Below are 25000 nucleotides of genomic sequence, written 5' to 3' on the forward strand. Positions count from 1 at the left end.
AAAGCAAAAGACTCGGCAGTCGGTGCAACTTACCCCCTATGAAAAGCAAGGGCGGCACGAGCACGCTAAGAGATAACACAGTAAGTGTCAGGGGCCCAAGACTGTTCAACTGCCTCCCGGTATACATAAGGAGGATTACCAATAGAATCTTGGTTGTCTTCAAGAAGGCGCTGAACAGGTACCTAAAGTCAGTACCTGACCAATTGGGCTGTGGTTCATACGCCAGTCTACATGCGGCCAGCAGTAACAGCCTGCTTGATCGGACATTGATCCACCGAGAGGCCTGGCCACAGACCGGGCCGCGGGGGCGTTGACCCCCGAAACCCTCTCCAGGTACACTCATACAACCTATATTTATAGATGAAAAGCGTTATCGCCTCAATGACGCTGCTGAGGGACTGACCACCTCAAAACTACGTCTTGAAGGGTGATGGACTGATTACATCGTCTCTGCATCTCTACTCCTGCTGCTGCCTTCTCTGTACTCGACTGAAGAAGCCTACGGCGTAGGCGAAACGTTTCGGAATAAAGATACCTAACTGTTGTACATATGTCTAAATTATCACCTGGTCGGTACTGTATACCATTATCATATTCATCTTGAAGACTGTCACAGTAGTAGTCTGGCAGGGCAGGCCAGGCCAGACCAGGGCAGGGCAGGCCAGGCCAGGCCAGGGCAGGCCAGACCAGGCCAGACCAGGCCAGACCAGGGCAGGGCAGGCCAGGCCAGACCAGGGCAGAACAGACCAGGCCAAGCCAGGACAGGCCAGCCTAGGTTAGTTCAGGTATAGGCCAGGTTCAGCCTGCCAGGGGGAACCAGCGTCGACATCGCCAATAGTTTCATTCTAACACTGGTCTTACGTACCAACAAGGTTGTTAGGTAAGACACATATGCAACAGTTAGGTATCTTTATTTTGAAACGTTTCGCCTACACAGTAGGCTTCTTCAGTCGAGTACAGAAAAGTTGATAGAAGCAGAAGATACTTGAAGACGATGTAATCAGTCCATCACCCTTAAAGTTTTGAGGTGGTCAGTCCCTCAGTCTGGAGAAGAGCATTGTTCCGTTGTCTGAAACAATATGAAGTTGAAGTGACAGAATCGGGCCTTATATAGTGCCAGGGTCTGTACCAAGGGTATCTTGGTACAGACCATCTACTTCGACAACCTCTACTAGTGAGAACGGCTGGGTTTGAGAGGGACCTGCCCTCCCAAATCAACCTACGTCTCACCTCCTGGCACTATATAAGGCCCGATTCTGTCACTTCAACTTCATATTGTTTCAGACAACGGAACAATGCTCTTCTCCAGACTGAGGGACTGACCACCTCAAAACTTTAAGGGTGATGGACTGATTACATCGTCTTCAAGTATCTTCTGCTTCTATCAACTTTTCTGTACTCGACTGAAGAAGCCTACTGTGTAGGCGAAACGTTTCAAAATAAAGATACCTAACTGTTGCATATGTGTCTTACCTAACAATCTGTCGGTATTTTATACCATTTTAATGTTCGTACCAACAAGGTGATAAGCACTTTCACAGTGCCTCTCGCACGAAAGTGCCACACTTGCTGGAACAACAGGCACCTCCAATAGTGAGTTTTGGGTGTTTTGCCGAGATATACGTAAATATTCAGATATGTAAAAAACTGAAAGCAGTTCACGATGTGTGTAGCAACAGTGATGGTACTGGTAGCAGCAGTGATGGTACTGGTAGCAGCAGTGATGGTACTGGTAGCAGCAGTGATGGTACTGGTAGCAGCAGTGATGGTACTGGTAGCAACAGTGATGGTACTGGTAGCAGCAGTGATGGTACTGGTAGCAACAGTGATGGTACTGGTAGCAGCAGTGATGGTACTGGTAGCAGCAGTGATGGTACTGGTAGCAGCAGTGATGGTACTGGTAGCAGCAGTGATGGTACTGGTAGCAACAGTGATGGTACTGGTAGCAGCAGTGATGGTACTGGTAGCAACAGTGATGGTACTGGTAGCAGCAGTGATGGTACTGGTAGCAGCAGTGATGGTACTGGTAGCAGCAGTGATGGTACTGGTAGCAGCAGTGATGGTACTGGTAGCATCAGTGATGGTACTGGTAGCAGCAGTGATGGTACTGGTAGCAGCAGTGATGGTACTGGTAGCAACAGTGAGTGTACTGGTAGCAGCAGTGATGGTACTGGTAGCAGCAGTGATGGTACTGGTAGCAGCAGTGATTGTACTGGTAGCAGCAGTGATGGTACTGGTAGCAGCAGTGATGGTACTGGTAGCAGCAGCAATGGTACTGGTAGCAGCAGTGAAGGTACTGGTAGCAGCAGTGATGGTACTGGTAGCAGCAGTGATGGTACTGGTAGCAGCAGTGAGTGTACTGGTAGCAGCAGTGAGTGTACTGGTAGCAGCAGTGAGTGTACTGGTAGCAGCATTGAGTGTACTGGTAGCAGCAGTGATGGTACTGATAGCAGCAGTGAGTGTACTGGTAGCAGCAGTGATGGTATTGGTAGCAGCAGTGAGTGTACTGGTAGCAGCAGTGATGGTACTGATAGCAGCAGTGAGTGTACTGGTAGCAGCAGTGATGGTACTGGTAGCAGCAGTGAGTGTACTGGTAGCAGCAGTGAGTGTACTGGTAGCAGCAGTGAGTGTACTGGTAGCAGCAGTGAGTGTACTGGTAGCAGCAGTGAGTGTATTGGTAGCAGCAGTGAGTGTACTGGTAGCAGCAGTGATGGTACTGATAGCAGCAGTGAGTGTACTGGTAGCAGCAGTGATGGTACTGGTAGCAGCAGTGAGTGTACTGGTAGAAGCAGTGATGGTACTGGTAGCAGCAGTGATGGTACTGGTAGCAGCAGTGAGTGTACTGGTAGCAGCAGTGAGTGTACTGGTAGCAGCAGTGAGTGTACTGGCAGCAGCAGTGATGGTACTGATAGCAGCAGTGAGTGTACTGGTAGCAGCAGTGATGGTACTGGTAGCAGCAGTGAGAGTACTGGTAGCAGCAGTGATGGTACTGGTAGCAGCAGTGAGTGTACTGGTAGCAGCAGTGATGGTACTGGTAGCAGCAGTGAGTGTACTGGTAGCAGCAGTGATGGTACTGGTAGCAGCAGTGAGGGTACTGGTAGCAGCAGTGATGGTACTGGTAGCAGCAGTGAGTGTACTGGTAGCAGCAGTGAGTGTACTGGTAGCAGCAGTGAGTGTACTGGTAGCAGCAGTGATGGTACTGGTAGCAGCAGTGATGGTACTGGTAGCAGCAGTGAGTGTACTGGTAGCAGCAGTGAGTGTACTGGTAGCAGCAGTGATGGTACTGGTAGCAGCAGTGAGTGTACTGGTAGCAGCAGTGAGTGTACTGGTAGCAGCAGTGAGTGTACTGGTAGCAGCAGTGAGTGTACTGGTAGCAGCAGTGATGGTACTGGCAGCAGCAGTGAGTGTACTGGTAGCAGCAGTGAGTGTACTGGTAGCAGCAGTGAGTGTACTGGTAGCAGCAGTGATGGTACTGGTAGCAGCAGTGAGTGTACTGGTAGCAGCAGTGAGTGTACTGGTAGCAGCAGTGAGTGTACTGGTAGCAGCAGTGATGGTACTGGTAGCAGCAGTGAGTGTACTGGTAGCAGCAGTGAGTGTACTGGTAGCAGCAGTGAGTGTACTGGTAGCAGCAGTGAGTGTACTGGTAGCAGCAGTGAGTGTACTGGTAGCAGCAGTGATGGTACTGGTAGCAGCAGTGAGTGTACTGGTAGCAGCAGTGAGTGTACTGGTAGCAGCAGTGATGGTACTGGTAGCAGCAGTGAGTGTAAAGGTAGCAGCAGTGAGTGTACTGGTAGCAGCAGTGAGTGTACTGGTAGCAGCAGTGATGGTACTGATATCAGCAGTGAGTGTACTGGTAGCAGAAGTGATGGTACTTGTAGCAGCAGTGAGTGTACTGGTAGCAGCAGTGATGATACTGGTAGCAGCAGTGAGTGTACTGGTAGCAGCAGTGAGTGTACTGGTATCAGCAGTGAGTGTACTGGTAGCAGCAGTGATGGTACTGATAGCAGCAGTGAGTGTACTAGTAGCAGAAGTGATGGTACTGGTAGCAGCAGTGAGTGTACTGGTAGCAGCAGTGATGGTACTGGTAGCAGCAGTGATGGTACTGGCAGCAGCAGTGATGGTACTGGTAGCAGCAGTGATGGTACTGGTAGCAGCAGTGATGGTACTGGTAGCATCAGTGATGGTACTGGTAGCAGCAGTGAGTGTACTGGTAGCAGCAGTGAGGGTACTGGTAGAATCAGGAGGGTACTGGTAGCAGCAGTGAGGGTACTGGTAGTAGCAATGAAGGTACTGGTAGCAGCAGTGAGGGTACTGGTAGCAGCAGTGAGGGTACTGGTAACAGAAGTGAGGGTACTGGTAGCAGCAGTGAGTGTACTGGTAGCAGCAGTGAGTGTACTGGTAGCAGCAGTGATGGTACTGGTAGCAGCAGTGAGTGTACTGGTAGCAGCAGTGAGTGTACTGGTAGCAGCAGTGAGTGTACTGGTAGCAGCAGTGATGGTACTGGTAGCAGCAGTGAGTGTACTGGTAGCAGCAGTGAGTGTACTGATAGCAGCAGTGAGTGTACTGGTAGCAGCAGTGATGGTACTGGTAGCAGCAGTGAGTGTACTGGTAGCAGCAGTGAGTGTACTGATAGCAGCAGTGAGTGTACTGGTAGCAGCAGTGATGGTACTGGTAGCAGCAGTGAGTGTACTGGTAGCAGCAGTGAGTATACTGGTAGCAGCAGTGAGTGTACTGGTAGCAGCAGTGAGTGTACTGGTAGCAGCAGTGATGGTACTGGTAGCAGCAGTGAGTGTACTGGTAGCAGCAGTGACTGTACTGGTAGCAACAGTGAGTGTACTGGTAGCAGCAGTGATGGTACAGGTAGCAGCAGTGAGTGTACTGGTAGCAGCAGTGAGTGTACTGGTAGCAGCAGTGAGTGTACTGGTAGCAGCAGTGATGGTACTGATAGCAGCAGTGAGTGTACTGGTAGCAGAAGTGATGGTACTGGTAGCAGCAGTGAGTGTACTGGTAGCAGCAGTGATGGTACTGGTAGCAGCAGTGAGTGTACTGGTAGCAGCAGTGAGTGTACTGGTAGCAGCAGTGAGTGTACTGCTAGCAGCAGTGATGGTACTGATAGCAGCAGTGAGTGTACTGGTAGCAGAAGTGATGGTACTGGTAGCAGCAGTGAGTGTACTGGTAGCAGCAGTGATGGTACTGGTAGCAGCAGTGATGGTACTGGTAGCAGAAGTGATGGTACTGGTAGCATCAGTGATGGTACTGGTAGCAGCAGTGAGTGTACTGGTAGCAGCAGTGAGTGTACTGGTAGAAGCAGGAGGGTACTGGTAGCAGCAGTGAGGGTACTGGTAGTAGCAATGAAGGTACTGGTAGCAGCAGTGAGGGTACTGGTAGCAGCAGTGAGGGTACTGGTAACAGCAGTGAGGGTACTGGTAGCAGCAGTGAGGGTACTGGTAGCAGAAGTGAAGGTACTGGTAGCAGCAGTGAAGGTACTGGTAGCAGCAGTGAGGGTACTTGTAGCAGCAGTGAGGGTACTGGTAGCAGCAGTGAGGGTACTGGTAGCAGCAATGAAGGTACTGGTAGCAGCAGTGAGGGTACTGGTAGCAGCAGTGAGGGTACTGGTAGCAGCAGTGAGGGTACTGGTAGCAGCAGTGAGGGTACTGGTAGCAGCAATGAAGGTACTGGTAGCAGCAGTGAGGGTACTGGTAGCAGCAGTGAGGGTATTGGTAACAGCAGTGAGGGTACTGGTAGCAGCAGTGAGGGTACTGGTAGCAGAAGTGAAGGTACTGGTAGCAGCAGTGAAGGTACTGGTAGCAGCAGTGAGGGTACTGGTAGCAGCAGTGAGGGTACTGGTAGCAGCAGTGAGGGTACTGGTAGCAGCAATGAAGGTACTGGTAGCAGCAGTGAGGGTACTGGTAGCAGCAGTGAGGGTACTGGTAGCAGCAGTGAGGGTACTGGTAGCAGCAGTGAGGGTACTGGTAGCAAAAATGAAGGTACTGGTAGCAGCAGTTAGGGTACTGGTAGCAGCAGTGAGGGTACTGGTAACAGCGATGACGGTACTGGTAGCAGCAGTGAGGGTACTGGTATCAGAAATTAAGGTACTGGTGGCAGCAGTGAGGGTACTGGTAGCAGCAGTGATGGTACTGGTAGCAGCAGTGAGGGTACTGGTAGCAGCAGTGAGTGTACTGGTAGCAGCAGTGAGGGTACTGGTATCAGAAGTGAAGGTACTGGTGGCAGCAGTGAGGGTACTGGTAGCAGCAGTGATGGTACTGGTAGCAGCAGTGAGGGTACTGGTAGCAGCAGAGAGGGTACTGATAGCAGCTATGAAGCTACTGGTAGCAGCAATGAAGGTACTGGTAGCAGCAGTGAGGGTACTTGTAGCAGCAGTGAGTGTACTGGTAGCAGCAGTGAGGGTACTGGTAGCAGCAGTGACACAGTCACTGAGGTGTGTGTGTGTCAGTTAACAGGAATTTTCTTTACCCGTTGCATACTGTTGTCTGTAATTAAACAGAAGCAACAGGTGACCCCTCTTGCTAGACTAATACTTCCTCATGGTGTGTGTGTGTGTGTGTGTGTGTGTGTGTGTGTGTGTGTGTGTGTGTGTGTGTGTGTGTGTGTGTGTGTGTGTGTGTGTGTGTGTGTGTGTGTGTGTATGAGTGTGTGTGTGTGTGTATGTGTGTGTGTGTGTGTGTGTGTGTGTGTGTGTATGTGTGTGTGTGTGTGTGTATGTGTGTGTGTGTGTGTGTGTGTGTGTGTATGTGTGTGTGTGTGTGTGTGTGTATGTGTGTGTGTGTGTGTGTGTGTGTGTGTGTGTGTGTGTGTGTGTGTGTATGTGTGTGTGTGTGTGTGTGTGTGTGTGTGTGAGTGTGTGTGTGTGTGTGTGTGTGTGTGTGTGTGTGTGTGTGTGTGTGTGTGTATGTATGTGTACTCACCTAGTTGAGGTTGCGGGGGTCGAGTCCGAGCTCCTGGCCCCGCCTCTTCACTGATCGCTACTAGGTCACTCTCCCTGAGCCGTGAGCTTTATCATACCTCTGCTTAAAGCTATGTATGGATCCTGCCTCCACTACATCGCTTCCCAAACTATTCCACTTAATGACTACTCTGTGGCTGAAGAAATACTTCCTAACATCCCTGTGATTCATCTGTGTCTTCAGCTTCCAACTGTGTCCCCTTGTTACTGTGTCCAATCTCTTGAACATCCTGTCTTTGTCCACCTTGTCAATTCCTCTCAGTATTTTGTATGTCGTTATCATGTCCCCCTATCTCTCCTGTCCTCCAGTGTCGTCAGGTTGATTTCCCTTAACCTCTCCTCATAGGACATACCTCTTAGCTCTGGGACTAGTCTTGTTGCAAACCTTTGCACTTTCTCTAGTTTCTTCACGTGCTTGGCTAGGTGTGGGTTCCAAACTGGTGCCGCATACTCCAATATGGGCCTAACGTACACGGTGTACTGGGTCCTGAATGATTCCTTATTAAGATGTCGGAATGCTGTTCTGAGGTTTGCTAGGCGCCCATATGCTGCAGCAGTTATTTGGTTGATGTGCGCTTCAGGAGATGTGCCTGGTGTTATACTCATCCCAAGATCCTTTTCCTTGATTGAGGTTTGTAGTCTCTGACCCCCTAGACTGTACTCCGTCTGCGGCCTTCTTTGCCCTTCCCCAATCTTCATGACTTTGCACTTGGTGGGATTGAACTCCAGGAGCCAATTGCTGGACCAGGTCTGCAGCCTGTCCAGATCCCTTTGTAGTTCTGCCTGGTCTTCGATCGAGTGAATTCTCCTCATCAACTTCACGTCATCTGCAAACAGGGACACCTCAGAGTCTATTCCTTCCGTCATGTCGTTCACAAATACCAGAAACAGCACTGGTCCTAGGACTGACCCCTGCGGGACCCCGCTGGTCACAGGTGCCCACTCTGACACCTCGCCACGTACCATGACTCGCTGCTGTCTTCCTGACAAGTATTCCCTGATCCATTGTAGTGCCTTCCCTGTTATCCCTGCTTGGTCCTCCAGTTTTTGCACCAATCTCTTGTGTGGAACTGTGTCAAACGCCTTCTTGCAGTCCAAGAAAATGCAATCCACCCACCCCTCTCTCTCTTGTCTTACTGCTGTCACCATGTCATAGAACTCCAGTAGGTTTGTGACACAGGATTTCCCGTCCCTGAAACCATGTTGGCTGCTGTTGATGAGATCATTCCTTTCTAGGTGTTCCACCACTCTTCTCCTGATAATCTTCTCCATGATTTTGCATACTATACATGTCAGTGACACTGGTCTGTAGTTTAATGCTTCATGTCTGTCTCCTTTTTTAAAGATTGGGACTACATTTGCTGTCTTCCATGCCTCAGGCAATCTCCCTGTTTCGATAGATGTATTGAATATTGTTGTTAGGGGTACACATAGCGCCTCTGCTCCCTCTCTCAATACCCATGGGGAGATGTTATCTGGCCCCATTGCCTTTGAGGTATCTAGCTCACTCAGAAGCCTCTTCACTTCTCCTCGGTTGTGTGCACTGTGTCCAGCACTTGGTGGTGTGCCCCACCTCTCCGTCTTTCTGGAGTCCCTTCTGTCTCCTCTGTGAACACTTCTTTGAATCTCTTGTTGAGTTCTTCACATACTTCACGGTCATTTCTTGTTGTCTCTCCTCCTTCCTTCCTTAGCCTGATTACCTGGTCCTTGACTGTTGTTTTCCTCCTGATGTGGCTGTACAACAGTTTCGGGTCAGATTTGGCTTTCGCTGCTATGTCATTTTCATATTGTCTTTGGGCCTCCCTTCTTATCTGTGCATATTCGTTTCTGGCTCTACGACTGTTCTCCTTATTCTCCTGGGTCCTTTGCCTTCTATATTTCTTCCATTCCCTAGCACACTTGGTTTTTGCCTCCCTGCACCTTTGGGTAAACCATGGGCTCATCCTGGCTTTTTCATTAATCCTGTTACCCTTGGGTACAAACCTCTCCTCAGCCTCCTTGCATTTTGTTGCTACATATTCCATCATCTCATTAACTGGCTTCCCTGCCAGTTCTCTGTCCCACTGAACCCCGTTCAGGTAGTTCCTCATTCCTGTGTAGTCCCCTTTCTTGTAGTTTGGCTTCATTCGTCCTGGCCTTCCTGCTTCTCCCTCCACTTGTAGCTCTACTGTGTATTCGAAGCTTAAAACCACATGGTCACTGGCCCCAAGGGGTCTTTCATATGTGATGTCCTCGATATCTGCACTACTCAAGGTGAATACTAAGTCCAGCCTTGCTGGTTCATCCTCTCCTCTCTCTCTTGTAGTGTCCCTTACGTGTTGGCACATGAAGTTTTCCAGTACCACCTCCATCATCTTAGCCCTCCATGTATCTTGGCCCCCATGTGGGTCCAAGTTCTCCCAATCGATCTCCTTGTGGTTAACGTCACCCATGATCAGGAGCTTTGCCCTGCATGCATGAGCTCTTCTGGCCACTCTAGCCAGTGTGTCAACCATCGCTCTATTGCTCTCGTCGTACTCTTGCCTTGGCCTCCTGCTGTTCTGTGGTGGGTTATACATCACTGCTATTACCACCTTGGGACCTCTAGAGTGAAGTGTTCCCACTATGTAATCACTTTCTTCTCCGCTGTCTCCTCTCTCCAGCTCATCAAAATTCCAGCGATTTTTGATCAGCAACGCCACTCCTCCACCCCCCCTGTTCCCTCTGTCTTTCCTCAGGATTTGGTATCCCGTTGGAAAGATGGCATCTGTTATCATACCTGTAAGCTTGGTTTCTGTGAGAGCTATGATGTCCGGTGATGCTTCTTTGACTCTTTCATGCCACTCCTCCCACTTATTTGTTATTCCATCAGCGTTTGTGTGTGTGTGTGTGTATGTGTGTGTGTGTGTGTGTGTGTGTGTGTGTGTGTGTGTGTGTGTGTGTGTGTGTGTGTGTGTGTGTGTGTGTGTGTGTGTGTGTGTGTGTGGTGCCGAATAGGCGTAATTATTCAATTAGCAAGAACTCATTTAAAATCAAATCCTTCCTAAATTTTTCTTTTATACGTTTCAAAATATTTTTCATGTATGTTAATGTATAAACTAATAATTTTGTACCATAAGAACCTTAGATTCTAAACTTACCTTATTATAATAGGCACAGTTTAATTTAGGTTCAGAATTATTTTTGCATACAGAATTTTTTTTATTCATTCAAAATTATTGCATACACAAATTTTCGCTTGTCTTATTCGGCAAGAAGAGCGTTGCTATTTAAGTCAAAATCGCAAGTTTTTCTTATTCGGCACGATATATATATATATATATATATATATATATATATATATATATATATATATATATATATATATATATATATATATATATATATATATATATATATATATATATATATATATATATATATATATATATGTATATATATATATATATATATATATATATATATATATATATATATATATATATATATATATATACATATATATACCTCTCAGCGTATATACACTGAGGTGTATATTTCTCAGCGTATGTACCTTGTGAGGTGCAGTAATGAAACTTCAACATTTCGAACCTCCCTTGATCAGAAACTTAATGTTTCGGTCCACCCTTCGCAAATTCAACGTTACGATCTTCCACTCACCATAAAGTCAACGTTTCTACCCTCCTGGACCAATAATACTCCAGACTGCGAAGTTCGTCATGGATCGCTTATGTTGCCAAAGGGTTTCCGGTCCAGGGAGGCGGACGGACCCCCATCCCTCCCTCCCTGAGATCGATCCTGGTTGTTTTCTATTGTTCCAGGCGATGTCTTACCCCCCTACAGGTTTAGCTCTCGCAAATTATACCCGAAGCTCTTGGAAGGAGATTCTCAGTCGCTCAAAGTGAATGGAATCTCTTGCGTGTGGAGGTTTTAAAGTGAGAGTTGCGAACTTAATATTAATAATAATAATAATAATAATAATAATAATAATAATAATAATAATAATAATAATAATAATAATAATAAGTAATAATAATAATAATAATAATAATAATAATAATAATAATAATAATAAGTAATAATAATAATAATAATAATAATAATAATAATAATAATAATAACAGTAATACTACTACTACTACTACTACTACTACTAATAATAATAATAATAATAATAATAATAATAATAATAATAATAATAATAATAATAATATTAACAGTTTGTCCTGGGTTAGTCATTGAGGGGCGTCTGTCTTATTTACAATGGGGTCCTTCAGTCTTGTCCCCCAAGATGCGACTCACGCCTGTCGATTAACACCCAGCTACCTACTTGCTTGCTAGGTGAACGGGGACAGTAGGTGTTTCCACCCGTGCCGGGGACTAAACCACGGACACTGAGTGTGTGAGGCCAGAGCGTTGCCTACCTGGCCACGGAACACAACTTACACAGACCTAGTTAACATCAGTCACACACTACAAGAGGACCCCGCTCATACAGCAGGTTAGGTTCCGGGTCATCGCTGTAAAGTAAAAACCGCTGTAAACTGAAATATTTTTTTTTTGTTCACTTTCAAATGCATATAAAAGCCTGATAATAGGTTTACTCTGTCATATATTAACAGACGAGCTAGGCCTAAAACAATGCATATACGGTAAACACATTACTTAAAATATTTTCGTCCTTAGCTTATAGTGAGTGGTGTATATATTTATGTATTTATTGTATAAAGTCTGCATAAATGAAGAATGGGTTTAGTTGAAAACCGCTGCATTAATGAAACGCTGTATAGTGAAGTGCTGTAAAGCGGGACATTCCTGTATATAGAGATCCCCTGGTTATGCAGAGCAATTTCGGGCAACTTAGGTTAATTTTGTCCCCCAGGATGCGACCCACACCAGTTGGCTAACACCCAGGTACCTAGGGAGGTTCGGAGCTAATGTGGAAGATTCACGCGCAGATAAAGCATGAATCATGACCAGGTACCTACTTACTGCTAGGTGAACAGGAACAGCAGGTGTCTTACAGGAAACACACCCAAATGTTTTCCGGCTGTGTTAATTGTGCAGGGCTAAAGATAACTCACCCCCGTATGCTACGTCGGAGACCCTGTCGTTGTGGACCATCTTGGCGAAGACCGGAGGTCTGGGAGAGCGGTTGGTGCCGCTACAGCTCTCCGTGTCGTAACTAGCGTCGTCTACGGAGGAGCTGGTGGGTCTATCCGGAGTGGACGAAGCCGCCTGCGGCTGCTGCCCACCCACCCTGAGGAACAGTACGGGGGTACTGGTTAGTCTAGTGACGAAAGTTAAGACACTTGTGCAACATCTGGTTATCTTTATTGTAGACGTTTCGCCATCCAGTGGCTTTATCAATAAAGATTCGTGGATATAATTAGAAAACAGAAGAACTATATACAAAAGATGAGGTAATCAGTCCCTCAGCCTTGGAGGTGGTGTTTACAGCACCGTGGTTGTAGATTCTGAAGCACAACAGAACAGAACAGAGGACTCACAGGTAAGGACCCACTAGGGGCGAGGGGCGAGGGGCAAGTGGAGACAGCTCGAAGAATAGTCGGTGAGAGGAATGTCTTGAGTCGAAGAGAGAAGAGTCAGGACTAGACCCAACAGCTAAGCCTTGGAACCAGACGGAAACAGCAACACAAAAAACAGGAGAACACTTAGTCGTCCGGCTGGCAAGCTATCTGCATCTTGCATTCTTGATGTTGATTGGCGGCTGGCAGAAGATGGAGGCGTGGTCAAGGGAGGCTAGCTTCTTGATTGGTCAGGTGTCGTTAAAGTGTGGGTCAGGAGTTACTTCATTTCTTCAGTGTTGGAGGCATTCCTTATGTTGTGCAGTTGTTGGAAGGAAACGATGAGTAGTCTTGTAATCTTGGGTCGAAATGCTGGGTCGGCTTGTAACTGGTCAAAGGTCATCTTGAGTTCTGTGAAGGAGCAATGGGTTCCTTTACGATTTGTTAACTTGACTGTTCTGTAGGCTAATTTCTCGTACAAAGTGTCGACATTCATGGTGGGTTCTTGATCAGGAGTCGTATAAAAAGTTATATCTTTCCAGTGCAGGAATTGATCTCGGTGTTGGTCTTCTGTATTAATACGTCGAGTGATGACTGGTGAGGTTTTTATTGGTGGTTGCAGCATTGAAAGTTCATTCAATGTTGGTGTCTCCGCTACAGAGTGTATAAAAGACTGTGGTGGAATTGTGGCTTCTGATTGGTCCATTTTTGTAGTGGTGAGTGGAGGCGAAAGAATGATATTTGCGCCGCCACGACGAGCCAATCGACGAATAGGAGGCGTGGTGCTGTCTTGGACGTTATCAGGTGAACGTTGATTGGAGGATTCAAAAGAGGATGCGTCGTCGTTATCAATTATTAATTCCTTCAAATCATCTGGCGCTTCAAAACTGACGATCTTCGGGATTATTTTCAAAATCTCAGCTGATGGTGGACTTGCAGGGAAGTTAAATGATGGCATGTTGTTAAGTGCAAGAAGTTCATTAATAGTCGTGTTGAAAGAGCCAGGTTTTGCAGCATTTTGCATGTGAGCAAACATCATGCAGTAATATTATTATTATTATTATTATTATCAAAAAAAATAAAAAAAATAATGCAGTAATAGAATTTGGTAGAGATATCATCAGGTGGAGGTTGGGTAGTGAGAGGTGGTGGAGACGACTGTTGAGTGGCTTGTAGAATCTTGGATGTTGTTGATTGAATCTTTGCAATTGCAGCGTATGTAGGAGAGGTTCCAGATGACTTCTTTGTTTCTTCCTTCAGTTTCTTAGAGAGGATATCCTTACGCACTGGACATTTGGCTGCAAGAGTATGGTGATCACTCTTACAGTTGATGCAAGTGGGAGCAGCAGTAGAAGTGCAAGATCGAAAATCGTGACCTGCAGACCCACAGGTGGAACATATCTTCTTATTCTTCACGTGGCAGTCGGCAGTAGAGTGACTGTACGAGTAACATGTCCAGCAAGGTGTTATGTACGTGAAGCGTTCAGGTTCAATCTGTCGAGGGTTGATATAGTAGTAAGAGATGGCCAGGCCATCAGACAGTGCTCTGGTTGCCATCGTAACGTCTAGAAACGTGACACTGAGCATCGAGGAAGCGTTGGGGATCTTAACAAAAGAGTCAATCTTGGCCCAGGTGTTGAGGTCTTCAAGTGATGTCGTAATTTCCTCGATGGACATGTTCGTGATTAGCCTGTCAAGACGTTTCATGAACACTGAACGTTTTGCAAGCATGTATGGTGGCGTGGAGATGGTAAAGCCTCGGTCTTCTAAGGTCTTCATGGCAGTAGGTGTAAGCACTTTGTCAGCATCAGCATCATCGAGAAAAGTGACGATGAAAGCTCCTTTCAGTGACGTAATCTTGGAGAGCTTTCCGTGAAGACAAGTGTTGAGAGAAGCTGCAAGCTCAAGCTTCGTGGCGTCATCGACGACAGCAAACTTGGGCTTAATCCTCACACGATGTGACATCGTGGAGATGGTAGAGATTCCGCTCCCCAACGGGGATCGTAGGGATACTGTGCAAGTAAGGAGAGCTGCTATGACCTGCCGAGGCGAGAGTCAGAAGCAGAGTATCCTCCCTGAAGCACAGGCAAGGAGACTGGCGCTTATATAGGCGTCAGTGAATAGGGACGGATAGCAGACGAGGGCATAGTCACTGGTAGGCGGGATTCCCCAGTGGAAGTAGGTCCTACTCAAATTGATGGGTTAGTTGTAGTAGCCGTGAAGAAGATCATGTAGATGTCCTCTGAACCAAGATTCCAAGATGTTGCAGTGCCTGACAAGTTGTGCAAGACAGGTATACAATACCGACAAGATGAAAGTTAAGACACTTGTTGCACAAGTGTCTTAACTTTCATCTTGTCGGTATTGTATACCTGTCTTGCACAACTTCTCTAGTGACCGCATACTAGGTACGACAATGACAGCAGCCAGGAGGAGTGATCCAAGAACCTGCCATCCACTGGCTGGGACCTCCATCAACAGAAAGTTGTGAGAAGATAGTCTCTAGTGTGAAGTGCAAGATGTTAAAGAGACTGGAGGTGCAGGTGTGGGGTACGAAATATGGGGAGGTTGGAGGGTGAAGAACAGGTGCGTGGGAAGAACAGATGCCAGGGAAGAACAGATGCCAGGGAAGAACAGATGCCAGGGAAGAACAGATGCCAGGGAAAGATGGGTGCCAGGGAAGAACAGGTGCCATGGAAGGACAGGTGCCATGGAAGGACAGGTGCCAGGGAAGAACAGATGCCAGAGAAGAACAGATGCCAGAGAAGGTGCAGATTAAAGATTTGATTAATAATTCCCCCAAAATGCTGACGTATGTCTACAAGATTCCTTGTAATAATGTAATAAAAGTTATTATTGTCAAAGTTTGAAAAGTCTTGAACTAAGATTACAACAACATAAATATAACACTGGAAGTGGACAAGATTCTAATGCTCTGGTTATTCATGTGAGAGATTTTAACCATTCAACTGATTTTCAAAAAGCCGAAAAAGTATCGAGCAGGTTTATGGTTGAGAGAAATACAACTGAATAACAAACAATTAAAATTTCAATATTAATGTTGGTTTAGGTTTATAAAAATTAGATTCATTTAAAATTAATAAAATCTGGGAAGAATTTAAGCTATGTTTGACAAGTCCTCGACTATTTCACCCGTATCATCGTAAAGGAACGGACGAGGTGTCGGACGTCGACCGTGAGGTGTTACCCTAGCCTTATAAGTCTATATCGCAAACTAAGCGATACAGGATACAAAACAACCACGGGGGGAGTAGAATGATAGATCTAGGCCTTTCGTGTTGCAATCAACATATCATCAGGAGCTTGCAACTAGGCTTTTCGTATTAATTGCAACACGAAAGGCCTAGAGCTATCATTCTTCTCCCCTCTGAATTTTGTGTGTGTCCAGTACCAGACATAACTTACTTGTCATCCATGTCATAGCTGAGGAAGAGATAAACAGGTTATAATTGACTGTTTAACAGAGACTCATAAATAAACAGTTACACTATAAATTATTAGTTATAATTATAAACATACAGTACCTTTCACAATGCATATCGCAGTCAACAGGAGTCGAACCTACTACAGGGAGACTGACAGACCAGGTAAACCAGGCTGCCCAGCTTTTGAGGCATTTGTGGCCGAGTTGATAAGAGCGTCACTTTGGGAGCCTTGCCAGTTTCCTCCTAGTGGGTTCGACTCCTGCTGACTGCGACCTTTATCTGTATATACCCGTTTGCTTCTGTGTGGTGGACTGATTTATATATATATATATATATATATATATATATATATATATATATATATATATATATATATATATATATGTCGTGCCGAATAGGCAGAACTTGCGATCTTGGCTTAAATAGCAACGCTCATCTTGCCATATAGGACAAGTGAAAATTTGTGTATGCAATAATTTCGCCAAAATCATTCTGAACCTAACGAAAAATATATATTTCATTGTGATGTTTAGTATTAAATTATTGTAAACAAATCTAAAATATATTTAGTTGGGTTAGGCTAAAATAAATTGCGCTTGTTATAATAAGGTTAGGTAAGTTTTCTAAGTTCCTTTTGATGCAAATTTATAAATTTTTACATCAACATTAATGAAAAAAAATATATCTTTAAACGTATAAGACAAAATTTTAGAAAGGACTTAATTTTAAATGAGTTCTTGCTAATTGACCAGTTTCACATATTCAGCACGACATATATATGTATATATAAAATGTCTAAGGACAATTCATCCCAGGCTTCACTAGTCTAGGGACTGATAATGTTAATGTCAGGTTTATCGGCAGTCTACGGACTCGAGATGCCAGGTTTCACTACAGTCTAATTACCAGAGAGGTATGTCAATAAACTGTTTCTATTACTTTCCAACAATTCGTTTTAGACAAACTTTAAATTAACGTTTCATTGTAATTAATGTGTGATAGAAGGCCAGGTACAACGCAACTGTCTACAGACGTTGCTACAGTATGCGCCTGCCCGTGGTGCTACCTCCACTAACATCTGACTTGTTAAGAATGAGGAAAATAACAAGGTTGTTGAATATTATGTTCGACACCATTATTGCTAGCCTCAGTAATTAACTTGATTGAAATATCAGCAAAATGTGAGGTTGCAGAAGCCACACATTAAGTTACGTTAATAATATTCAGTTTATGAGAACAAACGTTTTAACATGGAAGTTGTTATGAAGAGTAACGCTAGCGAAACCTTCTTTGATGGTGACTGTGTGTGTGTGTGTGTGTGTGTGTGTGTGTGTGTATGTGTGTGTGTGTGTGTGTGTGTGTGTGTGTGTGTGTGTGTGAGAGAGAGAGAGAGAGAGAGAGAGAGAGAGAGAGAGAGAGAGAGAGAGAGAGTTATTACCGATTTTCTGGCAGCGGTAAAATCTAAGCTCCTGGCCCCACCTTCCAGACATCCCTGTCAGAAATAAAATTCCCTTTCCTCTCGAAGCCTATCAACCCTACTCTTGAAGCTGTGTATAGAGTTTGTCTTCACCACTTTCTCGTCAAGTTTATTTTCTGTCAGCCATAAGCTAAAGAACCACTTCTGGAACTTCCAGTGGTTCACCTTTATCATTAACTTCTACTGTTCTTCCTAGTTCCCATTCCCCGCGTCTCAGCAAGCTCTTATCGTACGTCCATCAATGCCTTTGCTATCATGCATGTTATAAACTGGTCTCCCATTATGTTCCTCTCATTTCCTTTCAAATTACTAAGTTCCAGTTACATATGAGTCTTCCAGTAGTTAAACCCTCTTATCTCTGAGAATGTTGTGATTCCAAACCGTTGAAAATTCTCGACCTTCTGCACAACGAGCTTGAAATACAGTAGCATGGTGTATTATAGAATATCTCTCAGAGCATGCATTTATGGTGTGGCTTTAAAATGTATTAGGATCTTCGTGTGGTAGTACCTTCATGAAGGTATGAGTGGTATTACCTTCATGAATGTGCGGTTGAACCTACAAGCTGACAGATTTGCAGCCCACCCTGTTTGACGGAGTGAGGCAGGGAAAACACAGCTGCCTTCTAGTCTCACAACTTAAATTTCACATCCACCTTCCCTCTCACACTATCCCCCGTCCATCTCCCCTCTCACATTACCCCCCTTGTTCACCGCCGCTCTCACACTATCCCACTCATCTTTACTCTCCGCCCTCTCTTATGACACTCCACATCCTAGAGAACCCTTACTCCGTTTTCCATCTCCCTTCCCCTAACTCTACTGTCATATCTCCTCACTATCTCTCCCTCTATAAGCCTCTGTTAATATCTCTACGCATTTCTTCTGCACTTCAAAATATATCGAAGAATTACCCAGGGAAGTGTCTAAGTATCTTAAGACAACAACAAGAGAGTTAGTTCCTTGAGGGTTATTCTTGACCCAGTCCCCTTCACAACATAAATAATCTTGAATCGAGAAGAACATACGTGCGCATGTGTGTGTGTGTGTGTATGTATGTATGTGTGTTTGCATGTATATGTGTATATGTTTATATATATATATATATATATATATATATATATATATATATATATATATATATATATATATATATCTACATTCTGTAAACAAACCGGCCGTTTCCCACCGAGGCAGGGTGGCCCAAAAAAGAAAAAGAAAAGTTTCTCTTTTGAAATTTAGTAATGTATACAGGAGAAGGGGTTACTAGTCTTTTGCTCCCGGCATTTTAGTCGACTCTCACAACACGCCGCATATGTGTATGTATACATATATTAACACATCGGCCGTTTCCCACCGAGGCAGGGTGACCCAAAAAGGAAGAAAACCCCAAAAAGAAAGAAAAAAAAAACTTTCATCATCGTTCAACACTTTTCACCATCATTCATACATAATCACTATCTTTGCAATATTCACAGATGACACAAAATTGAAAGAAAACCGTAGCGTCCATTATTAATTGTGTATTGAGAAAGAGCAGGAGGATAGACTGATACAGAGGTCGGAGACCTGGAAAGTGAGTTTCAATGTTGACAAGTGCAAAGTAACGTACTGTGGATGTAAGTCAAGGAAGTAAGATAAGTTACTTACTCCTCACTCTTGACGGAGACATTGTCCTTCATCGACTGTGAGGAGGAACAGCTGCTGCCCATTGTTCACACTCCCGGGGCTCCTCTACCTCCAACAACCTTCTCTTTTCTACCTCCTCGCGCTAATTAATCTCTTCTCGCGTTCCTCTTCACAATAATTTTCTTCTGTAATTTTTTTGGGGGGTTGGCCAGCTTCTTAACCCCACACTTTCTTTTTTAATCCTTTTTGTATCAGCGATTTTAGGGGTACTCGTGAAGCCTTAGTCGTTGCTTAGTGGGTGTTGTATATTTGCTTCTGTGATCGCGCTAGTTGCTGGTTCTATGTGCGTGTTAGTCGCTGTTCCTGTGAGTGTGCTAATCGTTGTAACTTGCTCTCTGGTGGGGTAAACGCTGGCTCAGCTTACTCGAGGTAATTTCGTGATTTTCAAGAGACCAGAGACCCCACTGATGATATCCCGAGTTTGTGATTCACGGTTCCAAGTGAACCCGATAAATGGTCAGTGGAGGCTTCGATTCCACGGTAATCTGCTTGTTGGAGTTTATAGGGCCATTGACAGCTTACGCCGTATCGAGCTTCCACAGCAGGACGGAAGAACTCATGCCAGACTTGGCCGGCCTCTCGCCACACACCTATACTCTACAAGAAGGCCCACCAACATTTCCCTCGCCGCCGATGCTTTAATTGCAGCTGGAAGACCTTCGCTTAATTTAATCATAGACTTTACGAAGCTCTGCATAAATATAAAACGAAACAGGAAGACTTTAACTCTGTAAATTCTAATATTCAAGCGTCCGATATTTGCCCATCGAAAAGTTATCCTCAAAATGGATACTTGCGTGAGACTGACATTTTCTTTGCTTTTAAAGGAAAACTACGTTTTCTTTTTTACGTTTTCGAGCATTCATGAATATTACTTTGGCACTTAGATTTTTGTAATACTGATATAAATACTGACAGAACAGATGGTAATACTGACGTTGTACATCCCACACTGTATTCAGAGCTGCACTCTCCTTTAAGGCATGTATGATCACCGCACGCGGAGTACATGAAGGTCCGAGTGAAGATAATCGTCACAGTCTGCCGACCCACACAATTTCGCCACTTCAGCGCTGTATAGCCGACCAACACACTCTGGTCACTCTTCTCTGCTCTGCTTAGCCGACCAATACAACTTAGCCACTTTCCTAATTATTATTATAATCAGACGGAAGCGCTAAACCTGCCAGGGTCATACAGCGCCACTTTCCTAAGCGCTGCGTAGCCGCTCAGGCATCATTCACTGAAAGTTATGCCCTGAGGAACAACTCTAGTTACCATTCACTAATCTGTTCGGTGCACCTTCCTCTGTAATTCTTCTACAATTTAGTCTTATGTGTGTATCCTTCCCTGGTGCCTCCTCCACTATTATGGCTCATGAGTTACACTAATCGTATGCTATCGTCTGTCAAATATAATAAGTCTGATTACACTGTAATGAGGGAGCAGTTGGTTGCGGTTGGTAAGAGGCCTGGAGATGAGGAGGAATCACCTTTCGTGCAGTCAGTAACAGTCGTTCCTTCAAGAGCGACAGTCCGATGTTACCCAAAGGTAGAATCACTTGACGCTCTTCTAGTCTTCTCTTGTGGCTATATTCGGTGCGATGTAGCGTGATGCTGCTGCGCCTCCTGATAGCCTCGTGGGGGACGACCCAGCTGCTCGTTCCCTGAAGTCTGAGCATTCAGTCACTCCAGCTGTTCCCAACCGTGTGTTCAACGCTTACTGTTCCGCACCAGTATGTTTCATGTGATGGCTGTTAGCCAGCGTGGTGTGGTTCAGGACCTCGTGAGTGTAGATGTGGAGGTAGGTGGAACACAAGTAGTGTTGCGTGTGTAGTGAGCAAGTTACTGATGTGAGGTACGTGCAGTTGAGTATGTTTAGTGTTACTGAGAATGCCTCACCAGGAACTCTGCGTTGCCTCTTAATTTACATGTGTGGCAGTCGTGTTGTGTGTTCGTTGACAGTAAATGCAGACAGAGTAGTTAGATGCAGTATGGGGTAGAAAACATGATTGGTAAAGTGATCTTGCTATGTGTTATGGATGGTGGGTTGAATGTTAATCTTGTCTGGGTAATATTGAAAGCAAGATTATTTTGCGTAACGAGAAGTGACTGTAGCACTGTGTACGAGCGAGTGTTTTGCAACAAGTAACAGTGCTACGAAGTATAAGTGGCGGTGGTGTTGAGATGTACCTATTGAACGAGCAACAGTGCGTAGACCTTCATAAGTTATCAGTGAAGTGTTGTGGTGCTAGACGTCAGTTATCAGCGATGTGTCGTGGTACTAGACGTCAGTTATCAGTGATGTGCCGTGGTGCTAGAAGTCAGTTATCAATGATGTATCGTGGTTCTAGACGTCAGTTAGATCATGTTAAAAGACATAGTTAAGTAGTTTATATTATAGTCAAGTGTCGGAGCAGCAGAAATTAAATAGGGTTATGTTGCTGTGATAAAATACCTCGTAGTTATGGTGATGATCGAAAGCTTGTTTGTATTGGCCACTGATGGGCCTCGGTGCCATGAACAATACGAAAGTGACTAAACTGGTTATGTGGATTACTGTAAAGCTATAATTTACAATAGCTGATCTATAATGCGTGTATTCTGTATTATGAATGGTTTCGTCTGAGGACCTGCCTTGCATGGGCCAGTAGGCCTATTACAGCGCTCCTCTGTTCTGTTTGGGATTGATGGTGGATAAGGATGCTTGTGAAGACAATGGGAAGAAAGGTGACGGATAGCACTGGGGTGACTGATAAATGTTATCCACACTGACTGGTTTATCTCTGCTCACTGAACTTAGTACGTGAGAGGTGAAGTGGATCTTCGGGACGCCTGCAGTAGCCTCTTAGACCTGGGGAGAAGTACACTTCCTCACACTCTCCTTAACTTCCTTGTTGCGTTTCTCATGACAAATGCCCGAGTCTGTAAGCTGGTGTGTTTAAAGTTGTAAGATGCAACTGTGGATGAATAACACGCAGTGTTTAATATAATACTATAACAAAGATTTCTAGGATGGCGGATCGGTTTCTAAAAGAGTGAGGTCGTGGGGACGCTGTGTGGTGCTGAACTTTAACTGTTCCTGATAGACGGAAGGTTAGAGTAGGTGTCACAGAGTTCTACTTTACAAGTTATAGTATTCTGTAGTGAGATGATGCAGTGGAGCATCCTACTATGTTGTTGACAGGTTAGAGTTGACTCAGTGTCCAGGATGAAGGAATTGATGGTGAGGTTAGATTTGAATGCAGCAGCAACAGGGTAATAGTTTGAGACGGTGGTGTTTTGAAGCAAACTAGCGAGGAAATGTGGTTTGTTGAGTTAAGGTTGTTGATGGGGTAGTTTGTGTAGAGGTCCTCAGGAAATCAAGCCTTCCCACAGTAAGGCTGAGCACACTACGGTAGTTGACAGCTGGACTTGGGTTATTCCACTTGTTGGCGCAGGGCACAAAACTTAAGACTCGACACACCTGTCAGGATAGTGTGGCTGACTGATTGGCAAGCAGGTATGCAGGCTGCCTGGTAGGCAGGTATTCAAGCTGATATAAACAGGCAGGTATGCAGGCCGGCTAGCAGGCAGGTCTTCAGGCTGGCTGGCTGGCTGGCTGGCTTCCTGGCTGACTGACTGACTGACTGACTGACTGACTGACTGACTGACTGACTGACAGGTGCTGTGGGCCCGGCGTGAGAAGAGACACAGGTGAGAAGGCGAGAGTGCAGCTGGGTGATCTAGGCTGGTTGAGTAGTGTGGCAGAGAGACGTGATGGTGTGGTAGGCCGGTGTGGTGAGGTGGGAGGTGGCTGGTCGCCTCATAAGTCACCACGTCGCTGCTATTGCATCTCCCACTTGTTCAACACCTGTCAAGAAAAGACTTCATTGTAATCGCACATAGTTAACTGCTTTCACTCGCACACAGTAACAACGTAAATAATGAGTTGGTGTTAATATTACAGAGAAATTCTGGCAAACGTAAATTTTGAATTGGGGAAATATTTCGCTTGTAAAAGCCTAGCTTAGCCTAGCTTATTTCAGTAGCCAAAACCTAATGTTTTTCCGGGCATGTTAAAAGCAGCTACCATTCTAAATTATTCCTCAGTATTTGATATAATCAACGGTTGTCAATTACCTGTAACTGACTGGATCAGAACCAGGTGCCACATTCTCCCACATAAGAGAGTAGATCCAGTACCTCTGAACCAAGAGCAGTTCACCAGTCCCAGCAATCTAAGAAAAAAATCATCCTAAACTGCTCATAATTACTAAGTCAACTAGGCTACAGATAAAACACAACTCGACAAAAAAAATCAGTGTTTGAGAGTACCCATTTTAGAACAAAATTCTCACATTATTATTATAATCAAGGGGGAAGCGCTAAACCCGGAGGATTATACAGCGCCTGGGGGGGGATGTGGAAGGCATTCAGGCTTAATTCGGGGAACTGGAGCACAGATCCAATTCCCTAAATCAAGAGCCCCTCACCAACATCAAGGAACCTTCCTTGAGGGGTACAAAATTCTCACAGGTTTGCATCAATCTTATCATCCTGCATGTGCTGCTCTGAGATAGTTATGGTTATCCTTATTGTGTGTGTGTGTGTGTGTGTGTGTGTGTGTGTGTGTGTGTGTGTGTGTGTGTGTAGGTATGTGTAGGTATATGTAAATGTGCGTGTGTATGTATGTGTACATATGTATATACGGATACGTATGGGAGATGTTAAGTGAATGTATAGGAGCCTTTGAACCAAGTGAGAGAGTAATTGTGGTAGGGGACTTGAATGCTAAAGTAGGAGAAACTTTTAGAGAGGGTGTGGTAGGTAAGTTTGGGGTGCCAGGTGTAAATGATAATGGGAGCCCTTTGATTGAACTTTGTATAGAAAGGGGTTTAGTTATAGGTAATACATATTTTAAGAAAAAGAGGATAAATAAGTATACACGATATGATGTAGGGCGAAATGACAGTAGTTTGTTGGATTATGTATTGGTAGATAAAAGACTGTTGAGTAGACTTCAGGATGTACATGTTTATAGAGGGGCCACAGATATATCAGATCACTTTCTAGTTGTAGCTACACTGAGAGTAAAAGGTAGATGGGATACAAGGAGAATAGAAGCATCAGGGAAGAGAGAGGTGAAGGTTTATAAACTAAAAGAGGAGGCAGTTAGGGTAAGATATAAACAGCTATTGGAGGATAGATGGGCTAATGAGAGCATAGGCAATGGGGTCGAAGAGGTATGGGGTAGGTTTAAAAATGTAGTGTTAGAGTGTTCAGCAGAAGTTTGTGGTTACAGGAAAGTGGGTGCAGGAGGGAAGAGGAGCGATTGGTGGAATGATGATGTAAAGAGAGTAGTAAGGGAGAAAAAGTTAGCATATGAGAAGTTTTTACAAAGTAGAAGTGATGCAAGGAGGGAAGAGTATATGGAGAAAAAGAGAGAGGTTAAGAGAGTGGTGAAGCAATGTAAAAAGAGAGCAAATGAGAGAGTGGGTGAGATGTTATCAACAAATTTTGTTGAAAATAAGAAAAAGTTTTGGAGTGAGATTAACAAGTTAAGAAAGCCTAGAGAACAAATGGATTTGTCAGTTAAAAATAGGAGAGGAGAGTTATTAAATGGAGAGTTAGAGGTATTGGGAAGATGGAAGGAATATTTTGAGGAATTGTTAAATGTTGATGAAGATAGGGAAGCTGTGATTTCGTGTATAGGGCAAGGAGGAATAACATCTTGTAGGAGTGAGGAAGAGCCAGTTGTGAGTGTGGGGGAAGTTCGTGAGGCAGTAGGTAAAATGAAAGGGGGTAAGGCAGCCGGGATTGATGGGATAAAGATAGAAATGTTAAAAGCAGGTGGGGATATAGTTTTGGAGTGGTTGGTGAAATTGTTTAATAAATGTATGGAAGAGGGTAAGGTACCTAGGGATTGGCAGAGAGCAT

At 44.8% G+C, this 25000-nt stretch overlaps 1 protein-coding gene across 3 annotated transcripts in view; it reads right to left on the reverse strand.

Moving 5' to 3' along the window:
- LOC128687764 (NACHT domain- and WD repeat-containing protein 1) overlaps positions 1–25000 on the reverse strand; it is a 191691-nt gene that overhangs the window by 90315 nt on the left and 76376 nt on the right. Inside the window, exons 2-5 of one of the 3 annotated variants that reach the window (XM_070083566.1) lie at positions 23204–23301; positions 19044–22934; positions 15898–15915; positions 12028–12203 (exon numbers count right to left, since the gene is read on the reverse strand). In XM_070083566.1, coding sequence (XP_069939667.1) covers positions 12028–12203; positions 15898–15915; positions 19044–19105 — 256 coding nt within the window. In that variant the 5' untranslated portion in view covers positions 19106–22934; positions 23204–23301. The remainder of the gene's footprint in view (positions 1–12027; positions 12204–15897; positions 15916–19043; positions 22935–23203; positions 23302–25000) is intronic. The other 2 variants (XM_070083565.1, XM_070083567.1) reach the window with 2 other exon arrangements.

This window comes from Cherax quadricarinatus, chromosome 10 (genome assembly GCF_038502225.1).
Source record: "Cherax quadricarinatus isolate ZL_2023a chromosome 10, ASM3850222v1, whole genome shotgun sequence".
NCBI classification, from domain to species: Eukaryota; Metazoa; Arthropoda; class Malacostraca; order Decapoda; family Parastacidae; genus Cherax; species Cherax quadricarinatus.